Source organism: Mycena indigotica, assembly GCF_014461135.1.
Source record: "Mycena indigotica strain 171206Taipei chromosome Unknown Mind.scaff0007, whole genome shotgun sequence".
Classification (NCBI taxonomy): domain Eukaryota; kingdom Fungi; phylum Basidiomycota; class Agaricomycetes; order Agaricales; family Mycenaceae; genus Mycena; species Mycena indigotica.
In genome coordinates, this window is record NW_023503006.1 from 213,195 (window position 1) to 235,037 (window position 21,843).

The window sequence follows — 21,843 nt, forward strand, 5'->3', positions numbered from 1 at the left end:
CTGCGTTGCGCCCATTGGTGGTCGGTGACTGGGAACGTGTCCGGGCGCATTGCTATCGCGTAACCCGATTCCACATCTCACTGCTGGATGTCGTGGATGGTTCCGCGGCGCCGCTAGACTTGTATGGGGATGCGTTGTCGTGGCTCGGGACCTGGCTTCCATGGGACTGTTTGTTTCCTCGGCTCAAGGTCTTGGGGATGAATGTGATTGACCTCTACCGGAATGAACTGGACCTCTCGATACACATGCGTAATTTGCGCATGTTCCTATCGCCCACCCTGCAAAGCTTCGCTGTTCGTGTCAATCACGACACTGATTCGGTCACGATACTCTCTATGCTGTCTGTGCTGGTGGCAAGCAAGAGCCCCCTGCTCACTCATCTGTCTGTCACTACCATGATGCCTTTTGACAGGGAAGAGGATGACCCCGCAGTTGGACTGGAGCAGTGGACCATCATCGGTGCATGCATCGAAGCTTTTCCTCAGCTACAAAGTCTGCATGTTCCGACGCTCGATTCCCGTGCTCTGCAACATCTTGCCACCATGGATGGCTTTTTGAGCTTGCAAGTCAAGGAGGTTTCCGCGGATGTGGTTCCGGAATCCTTATCTTCCACCGTGAACACATTCCAAACGTTGAAATCCGTGAACATGGGTATCGCACACTTGTCGAGTGCCATCCGTCTCGTGGGCTCGACTCGAGTTCTACAAGAATTGTCAATCACACCGATTCTGGATGCGGGTGATGCCTCTGACGACCAGCAAGCGGCCGCGGAAATCTGCCGACTGTTCACAACCCTCGCGTCGACATCGTCTGCCGTCACCCTTAGCTTAGTGGAGCTCGACATGATGGAGATCTCCGAGCAGTCGCACGTCGTAGCGTTGCCCCACAATGTCTTAATAACCCTCGGACGGTATTGTCATGCCTTGGAAAGCCTCTATGTGCACAATACGGCGGTGATCGACGTTGACGATCGCACGCTGACGCTACTTGGCGAGGGATGTCCGCATCTGCGTCAGCTCAGTCTGTGCAGCGAGCGCGGTCCTATACCACGCATTCCTCCAATGAAGATCGCCGCGCTGGCCACCATCGCGCGCACTAAGTTCAAGCAACTCAAAGTACTCCACCTCACTGTCAACGCCAAACGTCCACCCGCAGCCATTATCGCAGACACGGCCGAGTCCCACTGTTGTCTCGTGCAGACCACGTTACGATGCCTCGTGTTCGAAGCCTCGCCTATTGCGGACGCGCATGGGGTCGCTGGGTTTCTATCGAGCATCTTCCCGAATTTGACGCAGTTATATGCGCTGCTCGGCTCGGCAGTGCCCGTTTCTTCCAAGGCCCCGAAGCAGGCAAGACTCTGGCAGGAGGTGAAACTACTGCTACCCCAGACCCAGCTGTCGCCGAATGGAGGAGTATTATGAGGAACACGCGGAAAATGCCTGCACATCGATCTCATGGCATAAGCATAGTTCATGCAGCTGCACCTTGTCCGCTGCCTGGTCCACCGTGACAGCAATCTCCAACCTGGCTTTTTTGGCACGCCGCTGTCCATTGTTTTGACATAAGTATTACATTTGCTACTAGCATTTCTCAGGAATTTGAATGCAGATGTGAATGTGAATGTACATGTAGCTTGTAGTCCAATTTGAAGTCTATGAACTAGTTACTGCTCATTGAACCTCAAGTCCTCAACCGCCTGCATTTTCAGCCCGCCCGCTACATATACCATCGCGATGCCAGCAGCAGCGGCCAGGAACCCAAGCCGCCAGCGCGTGGTGGGATACTTGCCGTCGACGAGCGCGGCCTGCAGCTCAAAGTATCTCCACAATCCTGTCGCAATATCAGCATCCTCAAGCTGGACACTGCCGTCGAAACGACGGCTGGGAGACGAGCACATGCTCGGAAAGGTTAACGCACCTACCGCAAGCGTGTAGAGCGAAAGCAAAATCGCGCCCGCCGCCATCACCCGCCCATGTTCTCCGATCCCGTTACCTCGACTCTGGCTATCGGACGGCCGGAAAAGCTGTGTCAGCACTGCGATTACAGTCAGAGACGTTCCTGAGGCAATCGGTCATGGCGCACCGACACCGGCAGCGGCAAGCGCCAAACTCGTGCGGACATACGCGAGGAAGGTGCGCTCCAGCGCAAGGTGGTCGCGCGCGACACTTCCGCGGTTTTCTAGGACCAGCGCGACGGAGGCGGGCCCGAGCGACTGGCTGCCAAGAACTGTGTCTGGTGTGCTTGAATGCCTTGTCGATCGATAGGACACATGCTGGCCCAGGCGCGGTTTGCCAGCAGAGTCGGAGTCGGAAGCATTCGGAGGGACGAAATCTACAGGGAGCAGCGGCGCTTGTTCATCGAGTGCGGGAGGAGGATGCGAGACAGTGTTGAACGGAGTGGGCGGAGGAGCCATCCTTCAGCCACCTGCCCGCTCGCGCAATCCCAGATGAAAACGCGCAATAGCTAGCGTTCCCACGCCCGGATCGCACCGACGGCTTGCAGGAGACGCCGATCAGTAAAAGGTGCATAAAGTCTTTTGAATCTTTAGTCTTTTTGGAGGATCTTTGGTCTTGGGGACCAAGTCTTTTGAGTCTTTAGTCTTTGAGGTGTGATCTTTGGTCTTGGAAAGCTGTCTTAGGTCTTATTCTAATATGATCTTTGGACTAGCAAAATAAAATCCCTTCAGATGTAAGAAAATGATATTGAATACCATCCAGTGAACCAACATTCATATCCGACAATTCATAGTAAAAGGTTTATTTCATTGTTTCTGAGTTCTGAGTTCACAAATATCATGATATGTCAGTGATCAAATACGGCCCTAAAGTTCTCTGATGTGTGTCACATCGATGACACGTCAATGACAGATGGCTGATGAGCGACGGCGATCGGTCGCCGCTTTTCTTTCTTCCTTTCCCCCCATCTCCCGCCACCTCCAAAGTCCATTCCCGCCCATTATCGACTCAATTCCGACAGCAAGCGTCCCAAAGTGCAAGTTCTTCAACTCTCAATGCCTTTTGGCTTCAAAATGAAAGCTTTTTCTCAAATGCGCGTCAAAGACCCTCAAGCCGTCAAGCCTCAAGCTGCACTGCAAGCCTAGCCGAAGTCCCTCCGCTCGGCGTCTCGCACCCCTTCTCTGCCCCTGCCATTAACCCCAACACCGCGTAGGGAAGCAGGATGCTGACTCAGTGCCGGCGCTTGGTGAGTGTCGTGTTTGCGTTTGATTTTTTCACTGAACCCACCCTTTGCCGATGTCCGCGTGCTCGGCGGGCTCCCGGTGCTGCCAAATGCGGTCTTCGCGGAACCAATGGTGGCCGCCACAATGCCTCCTGCCTCCCGCCGCCACCGTCCCTTCCCAATTCAACCCGCAGCATCGAAAACATCTCCACTCCCGCGCCGCTCACGTTCACTACATTCTGCACCCAAGCGGCCAAGCCAACGTCCTCGCGCTCGGTGGGATCCAGACGGCGCCGAGTCGTCAGAGGAGATTCCGGCCAGGCTGGCCAGAGGGCTCGTGTTAGGCGGTCAAAACCTCCTGCCGGCCCGCAGCTGTCTGCTATGGAATGTAGGATAAGCATAGTTGAATAACCAAATTGTATTAGCTATATTGAATTTACTGCTGCTATTTACTCTTTACATTGCATCTTTAGGAGTCTTTGGAGGTCTTAAAGCAGGTCTTTATTGTGGTCTTTCATAATCTTTGAGAAAGACCTTAGGTCTTTTCCAAGACTGGGACGCTGCTGGAATAAGACCCAGTGTCTTTTGGGTCTTTCAGGTCTTTCAGATCTTTTTGGTCTTGCCCAAAGACCAGAAAGACCTGAAAGACTTTTGTGCACTTTTACTGATCGGCGCCCAAAAGCGCTGGTTGCATCCATGGACGCGTGAAAGGTGGAGGGGAGATAGGATAGAGTGGGACTATGCTAATTTGACGCGCTTTGATCTCGTCATCGTTCTTGCATCGCGGGCGTCGTTCGGGCGAACCCCTGGCATCGCGTACAGAAGGTAGGGACGGCTCGAGTAAGAAAACCGTGCGGGGAAAAGGGTCGGAAACAAGTTAGTGAAGCAGATGGTAAGTATGAGTAGTAAAGAAGCCGATGATAGCAATGCAAGGGAATGTATGCGGTGAGAGATTGAAACGTCGCTGGCGGGTAGGAGGATAAATCATGTGTAAAGGCAGGCGTAAGAGTTGCGGGGAAGGAATTGGCAAGGAAAAAGACAAGTATTGGACCTGGTATCGCACCGGGCGACTGGCAAGACGCAGAGAGTCATGATGAGGAGTTCGAAGATAGGAATGATAGAGATGCGGGGATGATGGCATAGTCGGGACTCGCTACATAAATCATCAGAGAAGACAAGTTTGGATAAGACCTCAGGCTAACCGCAAGGATATTTGCAAACGATGAATGAGGGACGCTCTCTCATCTTTCCATCTGGGTTGGCCGTTTGTCGCGGAGGGAGGTGATGTGTGTTAAGTAATGTATTGGAAGGAAAGACGCCTGTTGGGAATGCGCCTGCCCATTCGTTGTCAGTTTCGAAAGGTTTGCAGTACAGAACCCATCAAGTACACAGACCAAGAGTCCCCCATCTTTCGTCCTCTGTCTCCGCGAAGACGTGGCACGATATCTTCTGCGCGAGTTATTGTTGCTTGCACAGTCTACCACCAACGCTGTCCGTCGTTTTCGATAGGACCTGGAGGGTCGACAGCGAAGCAATACGAGACGAATGAAAGACTTGAAATAGTGTCCCAAGGTCTCTTGAAACACAAATGCAAACGAAGGATGAGTGCCAAAAGGTTGGTTAGGGCCGATATCTTGGGAAAGACGGGTGGAGAAGAGGTATTTGTATGACGAGGGGAGAGTTTTCCCTGGCTCTGAAAGTGCGCGAAAGTGACACTGGAAGTGACCAGAAGGGCGAAAAAAGGTTTGGCGGCGGATGCAGGCGATGTGTGTTAACGTTACTGTGGCCTCCAAAGACCATTCCTCCCCATCCTCTGCAGCCTTATCTGCGGCACAGCGAAGGATGCAGGTGACAGGTGAGACATTGGGAACCAGAAGAGCCCAGTTAACGCACCAGCACCTGCAATTCGCCATGACCCATAGTACCCTCCCTCCTTTTAGTAGTCCTCTCAATACACCACCCTCTTCTGCCAAAACTTCGCGCCGTGATGCCCCCTCGCGGCGGTGTTTAAGCCAGACGGGTGTTAGGATAGGCGGGCCCGGTCGGTCGGCGACATGACAGTGTAAGAGAAAAGGGAAAGAGTGTGACACGCATTCTGGCTTACTCTTCCTGCACCCATTCGTCGCTGTGCTTAGTTGAAGCTCTGACCTTGGTCAGTCAGCTTCATGCTTGCTATGGACAATGTGTCCGACGACACCCACGGCCCTCTGCCTCCTTCGGACATCCATCTGCTCCGGAAAGAGGCAGAGCAGATCGAGAAAGCCATTGATGGGCTGGAATTTCAGCTGGCACAACTCAAAGACCGTCTCGCCGCCATCCAGGGCCACCTATCCGTAACCGTCTACCCTGTTAGCACTCTTCCCGCCGAGATTCTCTGCAACATATTCGCGTCCGCCGTGTCTTCCTCGCTTGGGGGCGAGATTACTCGCGCGCTGCTGCTTATCACTTCTGTATGCCAACGCTGGCGGCACGTTGCCATTGCGGACCCGATTCAGAAGTTATGGACGAATACTTGCTACTTTGTCAAGAACGTCGACTCGGATGTGCCCTTACAATTTGACAAGTCATTACTGAGCAAGTTATTTAGAGAACTTCCCCAACGCTTCCACCACCTCCGCCGTCGTCACCACCTGCGCAAACTCCTCATGGAGCGCGGCCAACGCGACCTCATGCATCGTCTCTGCGTCAAACCGCTGCAGCCCTGGATTCTTCCCTCCCGGGGCGGCGCCGCGTTCGAACATCCCCGTCGCGTCCCGGGGCAGATAGACCGGCTCCCACCCGAGGTTTCCCGCCATGCGCGTCGTCGTGCTGACACAATGCGCCGTCGTCAGCCCGACGATGACCAGCGTGTCGATCTTGTCTTTGCGCAGATGCTCCTCGAGGCCGGTGCCGATGAAGCCCGAGTTGACGTGCTTGACGAAGATGGGCTCGGCTTCGAGCGGGGCGGTGGTGGGGAGCGGGACGATGCCTTCGGGGTGCATATCTTCCACCTCGTTCGGTCATGTCGTCGACCACGTCTATCCCAACATCTGTCTATCTCAAGGCACCGCCGAGATAGGGCCTCAGGACGGGATGCCGCTGCAGGAGATGATGTTCCATGTTAGAGGATAAAGGAGGGAGGGCAAATGGGTTTTGTGAATTGCTGGTGCCAGTGCTGGTGCGTTGATTGGGTTTTTCTCAAAATCTCACTGCCGTCTTAGGACCTGCCTACCACTCTACCTCCCCCATTTCATCCGTCTTCGGTGCTTTACCCGCCGCCCCAGTCATCTCCAGCGTAATCTGCGCGTGCTTGTCCAGCCAGAGAATACCCTCCCCTGGCCAAACGGTCGTATCTAGAGGCTTACCAACGCTATCGAGCGCACTCAGGCGAATCAGCTCGCAAGAACCTACCGGAGAACAGGAAACGACGAATGTCCTGCGTGGTGGACTCCGCTTCAGCGGAGGCCCCGGGAAGCTTCTGCCAAGGGTTGTCCCCACAATCCTTGGCAGAAGCTTCCCGGGGCCTTTCAGCGGCGAGAACTTGGGCATAAGATGTGGTGGTTGTTGCGGAGGCAAAGGGTGGTGTCGTTATGGAGCTAGGGTCCTCTTAATGGAAGGCGCGGGAGAACACTGGTATGTGCCGGTGCTTGCTGCGAGCCTTCCGAAACTGACAAAAAGTGCATGGGCAGGCGCATCGAAAACGCGGACGTGCATATTGTCAATACATTATCCAGCCCTATGACCCTCTTCCGCAAATGCTCAGCCATCCATACTGGGAGATTAAGGAGTGTTTCTGTGCAATCTCCCTCAGTATTTCAGTCTTGCGAAACGAGAGTCGTAATACATTCCATTATTATCGATTTGGAGTCTGGCGGGACTGCCCATAGTTAATTATTTGACTCGGCGTTTGCTCTCCAAGCCTACCATACAGCTCCATGTCCGCAGCCCTGGAGGCAGAAATCGCTCATGGCATAAAACGAAGCTGGAGGATGATGACGAGATGAGGATGACGAGTCACACGTGGTGAAACACACCTTGTCTCAGGCACCGCCGGAGCGCTGGAACGCACAAATTTTCGCCACATTCGCGGACCGCGCTCCCCGGCTCACCACGCTTCACATTCAAGAGGTGTGCATCAATTCCACGGAGCTGCGGGAGGCACTTCGGCATGCGCCGGTGCTGGAGGAGCGCGCGCTTGCGGACGTCGCGGTGCGCGTGCCCGGCCCGCCGATGATGTGCGAGGTCACTTTTCCACTGGACGACACGGCGCTGCGTGTGCTCCGCGACGACCCAGACATCGTGCCAAGACTGACGCGGCTCGACCATGATTCATATTCAATCCAGTTCGAGGACGCACTCCTGGCGGATTGCCTCGCGGCCCGCGCTAGGACCAACCGCGCGAGGCGGCTGGTGGCGCCGGGGACAGGCCATCCGTTCGTATTCGACGGGCGGCTCATCGCGGCCCGCGTGGACGGCCAACTTGTGGACGGCACGGCTATCGAGTGGGTGCAAAAGGACGTTGACCAGATTTCCAGTCTTCTGATGGCTTCTGGATGGGGCGAGGGGCTGAGGTTTACGATTGAGCAGAGACGATGAATGAGCTGCTAGTGAGAGTCAGCCTTCAGCACTGCCGGCATCATAGGGCTTGAGACGGGACTAGGACGTGAGCCATATTTTCGCTGATACCACACGTTATTGTGTATTCAAACATATTTCAATGGGAAGACCTGAACGAGATGAAGGGTATTGAAAGAGTAGTCCATGTGATAAGTAGCGATCACTACAGTAAAGCCAATACCGCAAGCCTGACATCCGCATCTGGTCCAACAACCCGACTTCTTTGAACAGTGCGACCTGCTCGCATCGCGGGAAGAGCACCTCTCGCGGGGGCATCGGGAGGTAGTCCGCGGGCCGGAGCTCCTCCATCGGAATAGCCCCCAGCGATCGTCGTTGCCGGCCAAACACGGGCTCGACATATGGCATGGGTGTGGGTTTGACAGCGGCAGCGACAGAGCTGGCCAACCGTTTTGCGACGTCGACTGATCGTCTGCGAATACGGTTTGGGTTGGGTAGTGAAGATGGTGCCGAAGCTGGTGAGGACATGTCGGGCACGGATACCCGGCGGCCGCCCAAGGGTACAAAGCCGTTGCGGGGAACGACAGCGCGGCGAGCATATTCGGGTTAATGTAGACGTTGTTGGAGTTGTGGTAGTGGTTTGGGTTGAGGATGGGGTTGATTCTGGGGCAGCTTTTATAGCATTTTTGCGCGGATAGCGGAATTTGGGGAAGATGTCTGAGACCGGTCCTCTGACGTCATGTCTCAGGCAGCAAATGTGGCGATGCAATCGAGGGAGAGTTTTCCGAGACATTCGAGGCTGTGGCGAAAGGTTTCGGTTGGTCAGAAATTGAGTCGACGGTCGAGGCGATCCAACCTCGGTGAAAAGATCAATGGAAGGATGCTAGGAGGAAAAGAAAAAGAAATACACACCGGTTTACATCTGGTACATGCACGCAAGTGTGGGCCACGACCTGCTGGCCCACCAGTTTCGAATCTTCGGACATTGCACAGAGTCGACAGCGGTGGAATACGCGTGCATGAAGTACGAGACAGGTATGGTTGCAGGAATTCGCAAATTGAGGGGAAAGGAGGAGTGTCGGAGACTGTTTTATAATTATCGAGCGAAAGCTTCATCAGGAACGCGCTCTCGTCGTCGCTTGCTTCGCCTACACGCAGCCCATTTGTAAAGTCTTCAAGAGTGCGACTGGCGGTCCATGTTGCCGTTGGTGGTGGCATTGCAGGAGCAGGGGGTGGACTTCTCGAATACGACGGGGTTGTTTCGCTGTGGTGGTCCGATATGCTGCGAGAGGAAGGACCAGCGGCGGTCTTCCAGTTATGTCCGACCAGAGCGACATTCGTGTAAAGCTGACGAGTGGCCCGGGATTCGTCAGACGGTACAACTGGAACAAAGCTCAACAACGCACTGAAGCCCGCTTTAAAAACACGGTCCAGCCACCACCACCTTGAAGCCCCGCCCGCCTGCGTGAACTGCATTCCTTGCCGCGGCTTGAGGAGAAGCTACAAGCACGGAACTAGAAGCAGGTATAATGTAGCTGCGTGGGAGGGTTCGGGTGAGTATTGTACAGATGAAGCCAGCACACGCAAAAACAGATGCGACACCTGCTGCATCATATTACTAAAGTGTCGCTTCTGTTTCAATATTACGTATGATACATTGATTGTCCCATCAGACTGAAATGATCCCCAACAACATATATATAATGTACCTTTCCCCTTAAACGAACCTTTAACTAACCCTAACCGAACCTAACCAACCCTAACCAGACCTAACCAACCCTAACCGAACCTAACCAACCCTAACCGAACCTAACCAACCCTAACTAAACCCTAACTAACTGAACCTAACCAACTTAATAAATACTAACAAGATAAAATACCAACTGTTGCCATCTCCTTTATCATCATATTATGATTGTATCATCGAAATTTGCTGTATCAAATGTTTGATTTTGATGCTTAGATAGGACACGTGTCGCATCTAACTACAAGGTGTCGCATCTGTTTGTGCGTGCGCTTGCTTCATCTGGTATGTCCCGGGTTCGGGTGGCTCTATGCTGGATGAGACCATGAAGGGACGGCGCTGAGAACATACTCGATGCCGCTCAGTGGTCCCGGACTCCCAGCTCAACCCAGCCAGCTGAGGCTGTCCATCGTCGAGAGCTTCCTGGTACTTGAATAGGCTGGATATGACGAAGACTGCGGAGATTGAAAACGAAGGAAAGTCTGCGGGAGAGGAAGAAGTCGGAAGCAAGTGACATTTTGGTGACATCACACCCTTTCCTTGTCATTCCATTGCTCCATCCCCGGCGCGGGCGCATTTTCATCCATGGCGCTCCTCCGAAGCGCTCCCGACACCTGGACGGCCGAGGGAGTCCAATCCTCCTTCTCGGTCGACTTTGCGCCGCCGGAGCTGACAGGAGCGACAGATACCTGCGGTTGGGGCTGGAGGTTTGGCTGGAGACTCTACAGTGATCGGCTCATGGTGTACTTTGACCCGCATCTGATCGCAAACGCACACTACGGACGGGTGTCGTGGCAGACACTCGCAATCGGTCTGCGCGCCGTGCCAGATCAGGGCTTCGTCTCTCTTGACCTGCCGGTCGGGGCCGTGGCCGCAGCGCCGTACTATCAGCCACTGGGGATGCTCATGGGGTCCTGGCGCACCGTGGTATCTTCAGAGCCCGGGAAACCCCGCGCGGCACCAGTCTTCAAGATCACTATCTCCTTCGCAGGCCTGGCGACTCTTCCCGTTCTCCAACCCGCCGTCATCCAGACGCGCCTCCCCTTCTCTGCAGAGCCGCTGCCCGCGCGCATCCGCGCCTGCCTCGTCGACACCATCCACGGCGGCGAGCTCATCGACATCAAGTTTTGGGTGTACTCTCGCGTGGGCAATGGATGCGTCTCTCATCCACGGCCGCTGTACGGAAGCCTCAAGCTCATGTGTGGCACTTCGAAGCAGTTTGACGAAGGCATGTCGCCAGAAGGGGACTTGTTTCCGTCCTGACCTCTGCCAACAGATATCCACGACATGTTGAGCGGGTTTTCCGAGTCCGGGCAGACGGATATCGCGAACGACGAGGCGCCAGAGGAGAAGTTTGCGGAGTACGAGTATATGTCGGACAGCGATCTCGACGACGATGAAGAGACTGAGGCTATCGTCAATGAAGAACTTGGTGCGCTTCCAGTGATTTTCCTTCAGTTTATCCACGCAGTTGAAGTAGAAACTGCGAACGTCAAGGAGTCCGACACGGTCCTACAATCAAGCACACAAGCATCCGTTACCACATATCTCCCTGTGAAGCATCACGACTCTGGTCGCCACGGTCATCGCATTGTGATTAAGGGACATGCCTACAATACGTGCGTCATTGCAACTCTTATTCTTGATACATACCGTGTTTTCGTAGATGGAAAGCACTGCTATACTACCTCTACACTGGGCAAATCCACTTCCGCGCCCTCAAGACAGCAAAGCATAGTGGCCCAGTGGGTCCACGAGAAGACGGCGCGCCAGAATGCTCTCCCAAGTCCATGTACAAGCTCGCGGACAAGGTGAGCCCAGCACTCCGGCGACATGCTGACCGTCGGCACTAGCATGACTTCCCGGAGCTCAAGTCGCTTGCGCGCGACGCAATCCTTTCCCAGCTGTCGGCGAACAACATCGTAACGGAAGTCTTCTCCGACTTCACCGCCATGTGTGTCTTCCCTGGAGGCTGATGATGATCTGACGCCCCCGAAAGGTTCGATGAAATCAAGGCGACGCAGGTCGCTTTCCTCCGCAAGCGCCTGCACAGTCCGGCTGTCCGCGAGGCGATGACGGGCATGCTGCCTCGCCTGTGTGCAGGCCGCGGCTCTTCGGCGTCTGCGGCGGTGTTGCAAGACGTGATTTTTGGACCGTAGACAGCCGGCGTTGCTATTGGCCTCTTGCATGCAATTGCAAGGTGCGCAAATCATGCATGGCACTTGATGACTTTATTGTGCGGCTTATTATACAACAAGCAAATGTATTGGATTGGCAATGGAATATGACCGCTCTCCAAAGTAAATCATAAATCATCTACCAGGAGTCCCCTCAGGCCTCAGGCTCGAGGCAAGGACCCTAATAAGGACCCCCCATCGCTTTGTGCGATGACTAGAACCGGGTTGCGGTACGCGCTGGGCATCGGGGCATCGTCGGTGCCAGTGCACCGTCGGGAAAACAGGTCGTCCGTGGTGATGCGCCGGCGCGTGCCGGTCGCACAAGGCCACATGCAAGTGTGCCGCACAGGGGATGCCAGTGGTGGTATCTCGCTGATTGGCAAGTTCCAAGGTGCTCGGGATACCCTTTGCTCCGTCCTCTGTGCGACCCGCCCGCACACGGCCTTATGCGTCCGGCACGCGGCGGAGCAATACCCACGGACGACCTGATTCCGCGTGATGCACCGGCAATGTGCAGAACATCCAGCACCCCAGTGCCACCTCGCGCAAAGCGGTGGTGCAGCGCCGGCGGTCCGAGTCATGGCGCACTGGCAGTTATCGGTGAAAAGGAGCAATAGTATGATCTCCGCTTGAAACATGCTCACCAGTCAACCCAGTCTGGGTATCAGGGGTCCATCGCTGGGGCTTGTATCCCTGCTCGCAAGCTCAAGAGTCAGCAGATGGGCACAACGGCCGGCTGCCGTCGATGATGCTACACGTACCAGTACCTGCGGGCTAAGCCAATGAGATCGATGACAGCCTGGGACAACGGCTCGTTCTTTTACTCTTCTACTCTTGACCAAGTCTTGACGCCGTCGCTCGAACTTGGGGGCTTGACGCCACACCACACTCTCCGACGGACATCTTGAGACTTGGGCTGGGCCACCGTGTGCGCGGGCCACCATAAATTGGCGATTCACCGCATCTGGCGCTTCCTTTGGCGCTGCATCACCGCATAATGCCCGCACTTGGCGCTGCATTACGGCATATTGGCGCACCCATCAGATTGATGTCAAGTACTTCTTGTCTCCACTCCACCATCACTAGCACGGTCCACGGGCTTGAAAGCGCCACGTAAAAGCCGGCCCCCTTGCTGCCTAGTACAAACACCGCTCTAGCGCTTGGGCACGCAATCGCGTTGCGTTTCTCTTCGAATATATCAACATTCAAACTTCGCCCCGGGCCACTGGCAAGCTGCACTGCTGTATTCCAACCCGTCGCGACCACCACCTGATGTCGGTGGCCCTTCGCTGAACCTCGGCCCGCCAACGCTGTCGGGAACGGCACGAGCAAGCAGTTCATTGGCGGCAAGTGCCCGAGCGACAAGGACTGTGCCTCCGGGCGCCGTGCCGGCCCTAGCAGAATCTGCTCTGCAGTTCAATCCACGGATCGCGCAGGCATCTGTTGCGTCAACAACTCCACATCGAATGGCAAACTTGAAGGGCAGGAGCGTCACTCACATGCGCGCTACTGGCAGAGAAATGAGGTGCGGTCTGTGTTGCTTACAGAAATCATTGCGCGCCCCATCGGTGGTGGAAGGCGGACCGCCGCGCCCAATTTAACGGCATGCCCCGACCCCGCCCGCCATCTACGCTGCCTTTCCGTGTCGTCATGGGCAGCCCATGCACGTCGCAGATGACACACGTGCTGCTGGCCAGCATGTGCTTGCTAACCCGTTTTCCTAGGCTCTCGGCACCGTCGCGCTCGACTTGAAGAGCGCCTCTGTACTGATGGTGCGTGGCGGTCATCGTGTATGCTCAGTGCTCACCTTCCACTAGTCGTATCCAGACTGGCGGGCCATTGCTTTGCTTTTTGACCAAGTGGTGGGCCTTTGCCGCTACCCGTTTCCGCGCGGCGCCGCATCCCACCCTTGTAGCTCCAGTCGGACGTTGACAGCGCGCTTCGGCAATCTGGGGGGTTGGGGAGCTAGCTGGTGAGTCAGCACTTTGCCAATTGCTATCGATGGCTGACCGGGTTACGCAGACGTTTTGCGAGAAGCACGTTCGCCACGAGCCGCTGTCGTCTTACAAGGCCGTGGCCGTGTTATAAGACGGGTTCCGGGTTCGCCCGCCTCCAACGTTAACATGTGCTAGGCGTTCGTTTCCGTTACTGGCGGAGGCAATCTAAGTATTCAGGTGCCAATGGTCAGTCTCGGCTCAGTGCCTCCTCACCGTTGCCTCGAGAGGGTGACGCGGCAGGCTGCAGCCCGGGGGCTGACAAGATGTGAGCATGCCCGTGTTCAGCGATGAACTTCCAACTGTCTGCGGACGCTGAAAGCACGCGAGCGGGAGCGGCTCACAGGTGCAGGAGGTATTAGGTGAATGAGGTTTGCTTTGTCAATCGCCGGTTGCTGACTGGGTTGCGTAGGTGTTTCGTGTGAAGCAGGCCCGCTATGCCATGCATGCAGCCCATGCTATGAATGCTTGCAGTCATACTCGGCTGCCGGTGCAAGCGTGAGGATTCGCCAGGTGATCAAGATGTTGCCACTTGCCGGGCGCGTACGCTGTATTGATACTTGTCTTGTCTCTGCATGCTACTTAAGGAAATGTATACATTTGGCTGACTAGGATGTGTCGATATTGAATGGGCTCAGCTTTCAAGTGGTATTGACTGCATAGGTCCGAGTCCTCAAGGCCTTCAGGTGAAACACCACAACTTGGCGCAACACCCGCCACACATTGGCGCTGCAGTATATTATGCTGGCGCTGCAGTCACGTTACGCTGGCGCTGCAGTCACATGGCATTGGCGCTGCAGTCACGCTGCATTGGCGCTGCATGTCACGCAACTAGCGCTGCATGTCACACATCTGGCGCTGCAGAGTGACTTGCAAGTCACACGTTGGCGCTGCAGCGTGACAACGCACCAAGGGAAAAAAATTTGGGATTGGAATAAATGAGCGCCGAAGGTACCTTGGGTACCAATGTATATAACCTATGTGAGTTCCCAGTCAAATGTCAACCCCTTCACACATAGAATGCTATCTAAGTCAACTTTCACACTGGGAATTGTTCAATTTTTGCAGCATTTCTGGCCTAAATCACACTGCAAAAGAGGCCATGTCCCTACTACTCATGTATATATGTATCTCTGACAATCACTCAGGCCCAAACAACTCCTTTTTAAAGAGATTTCCACTGGTTTCTGCTACATCAATACATACTGATGAGTGTGAGAAGAAGTACGTCACAATTTTGGCGCTTCAGACGTCACAGTGTGGCGCTGCAAGCGTGACAATTTGGCGCTTTCAGCGGTGAAGCGCCAATTTCTGGTGGCCCCGTGTGCGCGTGACACCCTTCAAGTTACGCATGCGGCATCTCCGAGTCACGAAGCAGCTGTTAATGTTATTCAATATTGAAGGACGAGCTCCTGCTCTTTTCAGTAACGCTCAACAGCAGCTCCTAGTAGTATAAGCAAGTAACTCACCACGTCCACCCCTCATCATCTCACACTGGCAGGGACGTCAACACCCGGCACTCAACCGCGGCTCGGACGTCTGTCTGTTCTCAGACAAGCACATCATTTTGATCCAAGGCGATGCTCACGCCACGCAGCCACACCCTTGTCTCCACACCACCACCACCATCTTCACCTACTCACTCCCCTTCCATCGAATGGCCACATCTTTCAGCCCAGGAGCAGTCCATATCTATGGTATATCCTCCCAGTCACTCCTATAACATAAACATCGACATATTCTGCAGGAGGCTCCGGGGGAAGAGGCGGCGCCGGACTGGATCGCGGTGGACATGGCGGAACGGGAGAAGGGCCCGTTGTTCACTTCCACAGTGCACCACAAGGGTGAGCCTGACAAATTGATTAAAGTAGCGCATCCAAAGGCTTAATTATCCCAGGACACCATTTCCAGAGCGTGAGTTCAGCTCAGAATGTGGTATATAATCTCTTGTGCACTAACTTTTTGTTTTTTAAAAAAAAACTAGAGCCCTACCATGGATGTCCTTGCCCATCAGACAGTTTCACAGGGCGGGCAGATATCATCGCTGAAGTGAAAAGGCTTTTTGGAGAGACCAGTCAGCAGGGCCAGCAGAGGGTTCTGCTGCATGGTCTGGGTGGAATCGGCAAGACACAGACTGCTCTCAAGTTCATTGCAGATTCTCAATCCAGGTGAGCATTCTCCCTGTTGGCTCTGCTGGATCTGAATGACTATCTCTCTAGGTTCACCGATCAATTCAAGATAGATGCAAGCAGTGAGATGACAATAGAGGCAGGATACAGGGATATTGCCAGCATCAAGAGCCAGGGACTCTCCAGTGCTGCTGCAAAGAAGTGGCTTATTGGGAACACTGAGGAGTGGCTGATCCTCTTTGACAATGCAGATGATGTCCAGCTGAATCTCTGGAAGCACTTCCCTCAATGCAGCCATGGCAATATCCTCATCACATCCCGTAACCCCAGGCTGGATGTGCATACAGGACAAGGAGCCAACAGGAAGTCTGTTGAAGTGTCTAGTTTGGCACTTCATGAGGCTGTTGAGGTGATTTGTAGCATTGCTCAAATCAGTGACAGAGTGGTAGCAGAGCAGTTGGCACAGGTGATGTTATATATATAATCTCTGACCTCTGATTGACATGTTGCAGGAGCTCCACTGTTTTCCTCTGGCCTTGGTGCAGGCCTCTGCATATATTGCACAGTCACGCAAGTTGCAGCTGAGTCCATCCAAGTATCTTGACATTTACAGAAAGAACAAAGCACAATACTGGCAGGAGAAACCACAGCAGGTGGCTTGGGACTATGAGGCCACATTGCATACTACATTCAGAGTCAGCTTCGACAGCTTGCCACTGCTGGCTCAGCAGATCCTGCAAGTGTGCTCCATTTTGCACCATAGTCAGATCACGGAGGCCATATTTGCAAATGCATCCCACTATCAATGGGATGCATCTGAGTGGGACAATCTACAAGTTCCAGGGGAAATGCCTATGGCATTGGCTACTACTATGAAGCTCTTGGCCAATTTCACAGATGAAGAACAGAACTGGGATGAACTGGAGTTTGAAAAAACCATGAGGCAGATAGAGGTCTATTCTTTGATTGGCCAGAGGGACAATAGATACTACATGCATCCCATGGTGCATGAATGGACAAGATTGACACTGGCTGGAGAGATCCAATTGAAGGAACATATAAATCAGCTGGGTTCTTCATTGATGCAGAAAGGTTAGGAAAAGTGATTGTGGAAAGACTAGAAAGAAGCAAAGGGCCACAGGACCCAGCCACTATTTCTGCCCAAGAAGAGCTGGGAACAACATTTTACCGGCTTGGCAAATATGCTGAGGCTCAAGCATTGCATAAACACACTCTGCAGCAGCGTCTCATTACTCTTGGATCTGAACACCCAGATACAATCACAGCTAAGAGCCATCTTGCATGGACATACAGTCATCTGGGGAACCACCGCAAGGCTGAGAAGCTAGGAGAGGAGATTTTGCAGCAGCGAATCAGGATACTAGGGCCAGAGCATCCTGATACTCTCAGTGCAAGGACTGATCTGGCATACACATACAATGAGAGTGGCAGATGGGTAGAGGCCCTAGAGCTACAAAAGGAAGTGCTAGAGCAGTGTATTCATATCTTGGGGGTGGACAACCAACATACCATCATTGCAAAAGGTGAGCTGGCATGGACATACACTGAGATGGGGAACCATGCAGAGGCCCAGAAGCTGAAAGAAGAAGTTCTTCAGCAGTGTATCCAGGTCCTAGGGTTTGAACATCCAGACACCATTACTGCTAGGAGCAGCCTTGCATGGACCTATAGTGAGCTGGGAAAACATGCTGAAGCCCATCAGTTAAAACAGGAGGTTCTCAAGCAGCGGATTCATATTCTAGGGCAGAAGCATCCCGATACTATTGCTGCCAAGAGTGACCTTGCATTACTATATGAACAGATGTAAAACTAAACAACAATGCATTTTATATATGAAAAAATTAGGTGTTGGAGTTCACATATCAAACCTTGGGTTAGAGAAATATATTTCTTCACTTCTTAAACCTGTTAGTTTGGCCCTTGTTCAATAAGATAAGACAAGGAGGAGCTAAGATAAATGATAACATAGTAATTGAATGATTAGGTGTCAATGCTGATGTTGATTAAGTGCAGAGTTGAAGATGAGATAAACTCATAGCTCAAGTATAATATCATTGCCTTTCATGCTGTATACTATGTCAGAATTATATGTTACTTATATGCTATACACAGTTACACTGCAACACCTTAAAAGATTTCTTGTAGCCCTGAATATACAAGATTTCTGTCAGTCACACAAATTGCCCAAAAAGAAAATTTCGCCATTTGACAGTGTAATTATCAGAGAATGTCACAAACCAAAGTTGTATGTTTGACCATATAAACAACTTTCATTAAGCAACCTATAGGGCCAGTTGAATTGTTGTACCAGTTCTGCCCAATAACCAACTGATCTACAACTGATGAGATGATATCACAATAACTAGAGAGGCTACGTAGCTGATTGAAATACTACTAACTATACTTACAAGTCCTCCTAGCACTCATTCACATTGAATAGCCCAAAGCCAAACCATAACAAGAATCGACAATATTAGCCGAACAAGTAGATCCTGTAGGTACAGTTCTTAGATAAGAAGGGCATGTGATTCTATGCATCTTTGGATGCTCTGAGGTTATCCTTGGAGTGCAGCAGGGTTTTGATATGATGAAGATATCTGAGTATTTCTCTTCAAACAGTTGATCTGCATGCAAACTTCCTTGGACAAGTTTGGACTCTCTGACCATCAATCAATATCAGATGTTATCCTATTTGGCCTTTTGCTTGTTTACTTATATCATTTAAGTCTTTAGTTTGTTTCCTTTGCCTTGTATATGTCTTCTTGTTCCCCACACTTATACTTATCCTGCTGGGAGATTGTGCAGATCTTCCTTGTGCTCATATGCCTTATATCTACTACTTAGTATAAATACTTGTACTCTATACTCCTGTACTCCAGTTTCATTATTAATATATATATATATATATATAGTTATATTAACAACTTGGAAAGATAACCCATAAAAACTAAGTAGACTTGATTTGTAAGAAATTCAGTCTCATATTAGAACTTGAACTCAATGCCAATATGAACAGATAATTTTGTGGCTATGATTTATAGCAAATAAATACACCAAATACAAATCATAAGTGACAAATTGGCATCATATATAACAAATCACCCTTATATATAATAGATTAGTAAAAATTAGGTAAAAGACTTAAAGTTTTTTTTTCTGATATTTTTTCAGGCCAAAGTTGCCAAAAAAAGAAAAGTTGAAACTTTGACTTGGAAAAAATTTATTGAAAAATTTCAAATTTTTTATCTAACCTTTCACAGGAAAAAATTGTGGAAACAGCCCAGTGATATTGGGATAATAATAATATGATACTATTTTCTCTGGCAAATATTTGCACTTGAATGAGGTACAGTTATTATCTAGAAAATGTGGTGAGGAGTAGTCACAATATATGTTGTATTTGATACCCCCAATACAGAACTTGATTTCTTGTAAATCAGATATAATTTTTGCAACTTTGATTACAAGTCAATCAAAGCAGTAAAAAAGGCCATTGTTTTTTACCAGTATTTCTTATAAGTATAGAAATTCTGCTTAGGGGACTGTTTGTTGGCTGAAATGCCTGTGTGATATGCTAAGTGGCCACAAATAGTGGTCATGAACAGGAGAACCATAATATATATCAAATCTAATACCCTGATATGAACTTTTATTTCTGTCAAATGAGATCCACTTCTGATAGCTTTTAGTCCTTAATGAAGTTCCTAGGCTAGCCCTGATTTAAGTACTGCCATTATTTGTCATAAATAAATCCTGCTACCTTTTAGCAGCGTTATTATCCTATTAGAAGACAATATTATAATATAATTATACAGAGTGCATCTTTCAATAGAGCATACTAGCACAGCCTATTGCCTTTACAGTACTAAAAGCATGTAATCAATAGTTGTCAGCTTCAATGACTAATCTTGCAAATCGTTGATACAAATCTGCCGTCTTGGCCTCCATGCTGGATCATGCACCTCACGCACTCTCATGCAGGCCACTTGTGAGCAGAGCGCTCTCTCGATCTACATCTGCCCCCGTTAAGAGCGTCACCATTGCACTTTACGAGAAAGAACAGCACTGGAACTCTCGAGTGGCTATCGTCGTCGAGATTCCCCACATGCCGCTCCCGACCAAGTTGCCGCCGCAGTACCATTAACGGCATTTGACCCGCAGCACTGCCCTCTTCTAAGTTCTCCTCTTCGCCTCCCTCTTCGACCCCCTGCATGCACTTGCTTTCAGCCGCCCACCGCTCCTTGCTCGCCGCCCATGCCCACCACCCCCATCTCACCATCTCCACTCTTTCCCTTGTGGCCACGGCGACGTTCTATCGACTCTTCTTCCTTCTGCTACTCTGGCGGCCACGGCCGGAGGCTTTCCCCGAATCACGGACGCTATTCGTTACCCTCCTTTTCGCGCTGCCGACATGGGGGCTAGCAATGTGTCTCGCGCAGAGCCACTGCTTGTGGTCGTCGAACAGGAGGAAGGAACGGGTGAACGGAGGATATAGCCTGGTGCCCTTCAACGATCGAGAGTGGGGTGTGGACGTGAAAGACCCTTCTTGTCTCATATTCGGCACCAACGCATTCGGGAGTTACATGGCGTTGTTCTGCGTTGGACTTTACCTTGTGGCAACCTTCAGCCTGCCAGAAGACGTCCAGTATGGCGACGTCATCCGCGGAGCGCGTAGAAGCACAGTGCGGAGGAAAGAGGGCCATGGCTCGGGCGGTGAGCAGTCGATTCACATGCTGAATGGCCGCTGACTCTTTCTCAGAAAAGATCTTCATCGCAGCCCTGTTCCACAATAACGAAGAGGTTATTCCTCATTGGACAAAAGAGATTATGAAGGTCATCAACTATCTCGGAGCGGTGCGTTATACCCAAGAGGTGCTTTTCGCTCCTAATGCATTCTAGGACAACGTTTTCGTGTCTATCGTCGAATCTTATAGCAAAGACGCCTCTCCGGCTCTTCTCCGTTCATTTGAATCACGCCTCTCTTCACAAAAGATACCACATCGCATCCTGATCCAAAACACAGCTGTTCCCCGTCCGGTCAGCATGGAAACTGCGCCACCAAGGATCGAGTTCCTCGCAGCGACCCGCAATCAGGCAATTGAGCCATTGTTGACGAATGACAGGCTGTATGACCGGGTGTTGTTCACGAACGACGTCTATTTCAATGCGGAGAGTGTGGTGGAACTACTAGAGACAAGAGGCGGAGGATACGATATGGCTTGTGGCCTTGACTTTCAATCGTGGGGGTGTGTATTCATCTCATCTTTCTGTTGTCGATTTTTGACCGTTTTGTGAAGGTTGTATGACCTCTGGGTTACCCGCGACCTCAACGGCGGCCTCGTCTCGGGCCTCTTCCCATACTTCCTCGAGCCGTTCGCCTTCCGCGCGATCGTGGAAGATCAACCCGCTCCTGTTTCGGCTTGCTGGAACGGTATCGTCAGCATCTCCGCCGACCCATTCCTTCCCCGACATCTCCGCCTCTTACGCGATGCTGGCAGTCGTTTGGCAAACCACACACTCCCAGCACTTCCGCCCTCCCACCCTGCTTATGGCCAACCACAAACACCGCTATTAAGACCACCGCTGACCTTCCGCGCGTCGGCGCTCGACCGAGGGGAGTGTTTCTCGTCAGAGTCGTTCAATCTCCCATATGACCTCCGGCGCCTATTCGGGCTTGATCGCATTTTTGTCAACCCGCGCGTGGTCACAGCTTACGAATGGCGTTTCTACTTCTGGTTCCGCTATGTCCTGCGGCACTGGGCAGTCCGCTGGTGGATGCAAGCCTTCGAGGTGGGCATGATTGGGCTTGAAGGGGCACGGGACAGGCTGCAGGCGGCGAAGGTCGTGCTCTATACGGAGTCCAAAGACACAAGCGGGGTCTGGAGATGGGATGGAGGGGAGTGTCACCCGGGACCCGTAAGTATTGTTTCATTTGGTTTTGTTCCGATGGCTAACTGTTGCGTCTAGTTTCCAGGCGTGGATTACGCCAATGGAGGGGAGTAACCATAGGATTCACGTATATTTATTATTTGTCGCAACGCTGTAAT

The 21,843-nt window shown here is 52.0% G+C and overlaps 5 protein-coding genes across 5 annotated transcripts; 3 read left to right on the plus strand and 2 right to left on the minus strand.

The window, feature by feature from the left end:
* Positions 1–1,663: 1,663 nt before the first annotated feature.
* MIND_00801800 (DUF202 domain-containing protein) lies at positions 1,664–2,413 on the minus strand (the record flags this gene model as incomplete). Its single annotated transcript, XM_037364697.1, has 3 exons — positions 1,664–1,830; positions 1,918–2,034; positions 2,083–2,413. 3 exons carry the CDS (start codon positions 2,411–2,413, stop codon positions 1,664–1,666), a joined length of 615 nt encoding a protein of 204 aa, XP_037217939.1.
* Positions 2,414–5,342: 2,929 nt separating this feature from the next.
* Positions 5,343–7,752, plus strand: MIND_00801900 (uncharacterized protein; the record flags this gene model as incomplete). Its single annotated transcript, XM_037364698.1, has 2 exons — positions 5,343–6,276; positions 6,378–7,752. Coding segments are annotated over 2 exons (936 nt in total). The 3' UTR covers positions 6,380–7,752.
* A 96-nt stretch (positions 7,753–7,848) lies between these two features.
* On the minus strand, positions 7,849–8,259 carry MIND_00802000 (uncharacterized protein; the record flags this gene model as incomplete). The annotated part of the gene is made up of 1 exon (XM_037364699.1): positions 7,849–8,259. One exon carries the CDS (start codon positions 8,257–8,259, stop codon positions 7,849–7,851), a length of 411 nt encoding a protein of 136 aa, XP_037217941.1.
* Positions 8,260–10,015: 1,756 nt separating this feature from the next.
* MIND_00802100 (uncharacterized protein) lies at positions 10,016–11,634 on the plus strand (the record flags this gene model as incomplete). The annotated part of the gene is made up of 6 exons (XM_037364700.1): positions 10,016–10,703; positions 10,752–10,907; positions 10,953–11,094; positions 11,142–11,286; positions 11,329–11,429; positions 11,475–11,634. Exons 1-6 carry the CDS (start codon positions 10,061–10,063, stop codon positions 11,632–11,634), a joined length of 1,347 nt encoding a protein of 448 aa, XP_037217942.1. The 5' UTR covers positions 10,016–10,060.
* Positions 11,635–20,007: 8,373 nt separating this feature from the next.
* MIND_00802200 (Glycosyltransferase family 69 protein) lies at positions 20,008–20,928 on the plus strand (the record flags this gene model as incomplete). The annotated part of the gene is made up of 4 exons (XM_037364701.1): positions 20,008–20,509; positions 20,556–20,650; positions 20,696–20,833; positions 20,920–20,928. 4 exons carry the CDS (start codon positions 20,008–20,010, stop codon positions 20,926–20,928), a joined length of 744 nt encoding a protein of 247 aa, XP_037217943.1.
* Between the last annotated feature and the right edge of the window lie 915 nt (positions 20,929–21,843).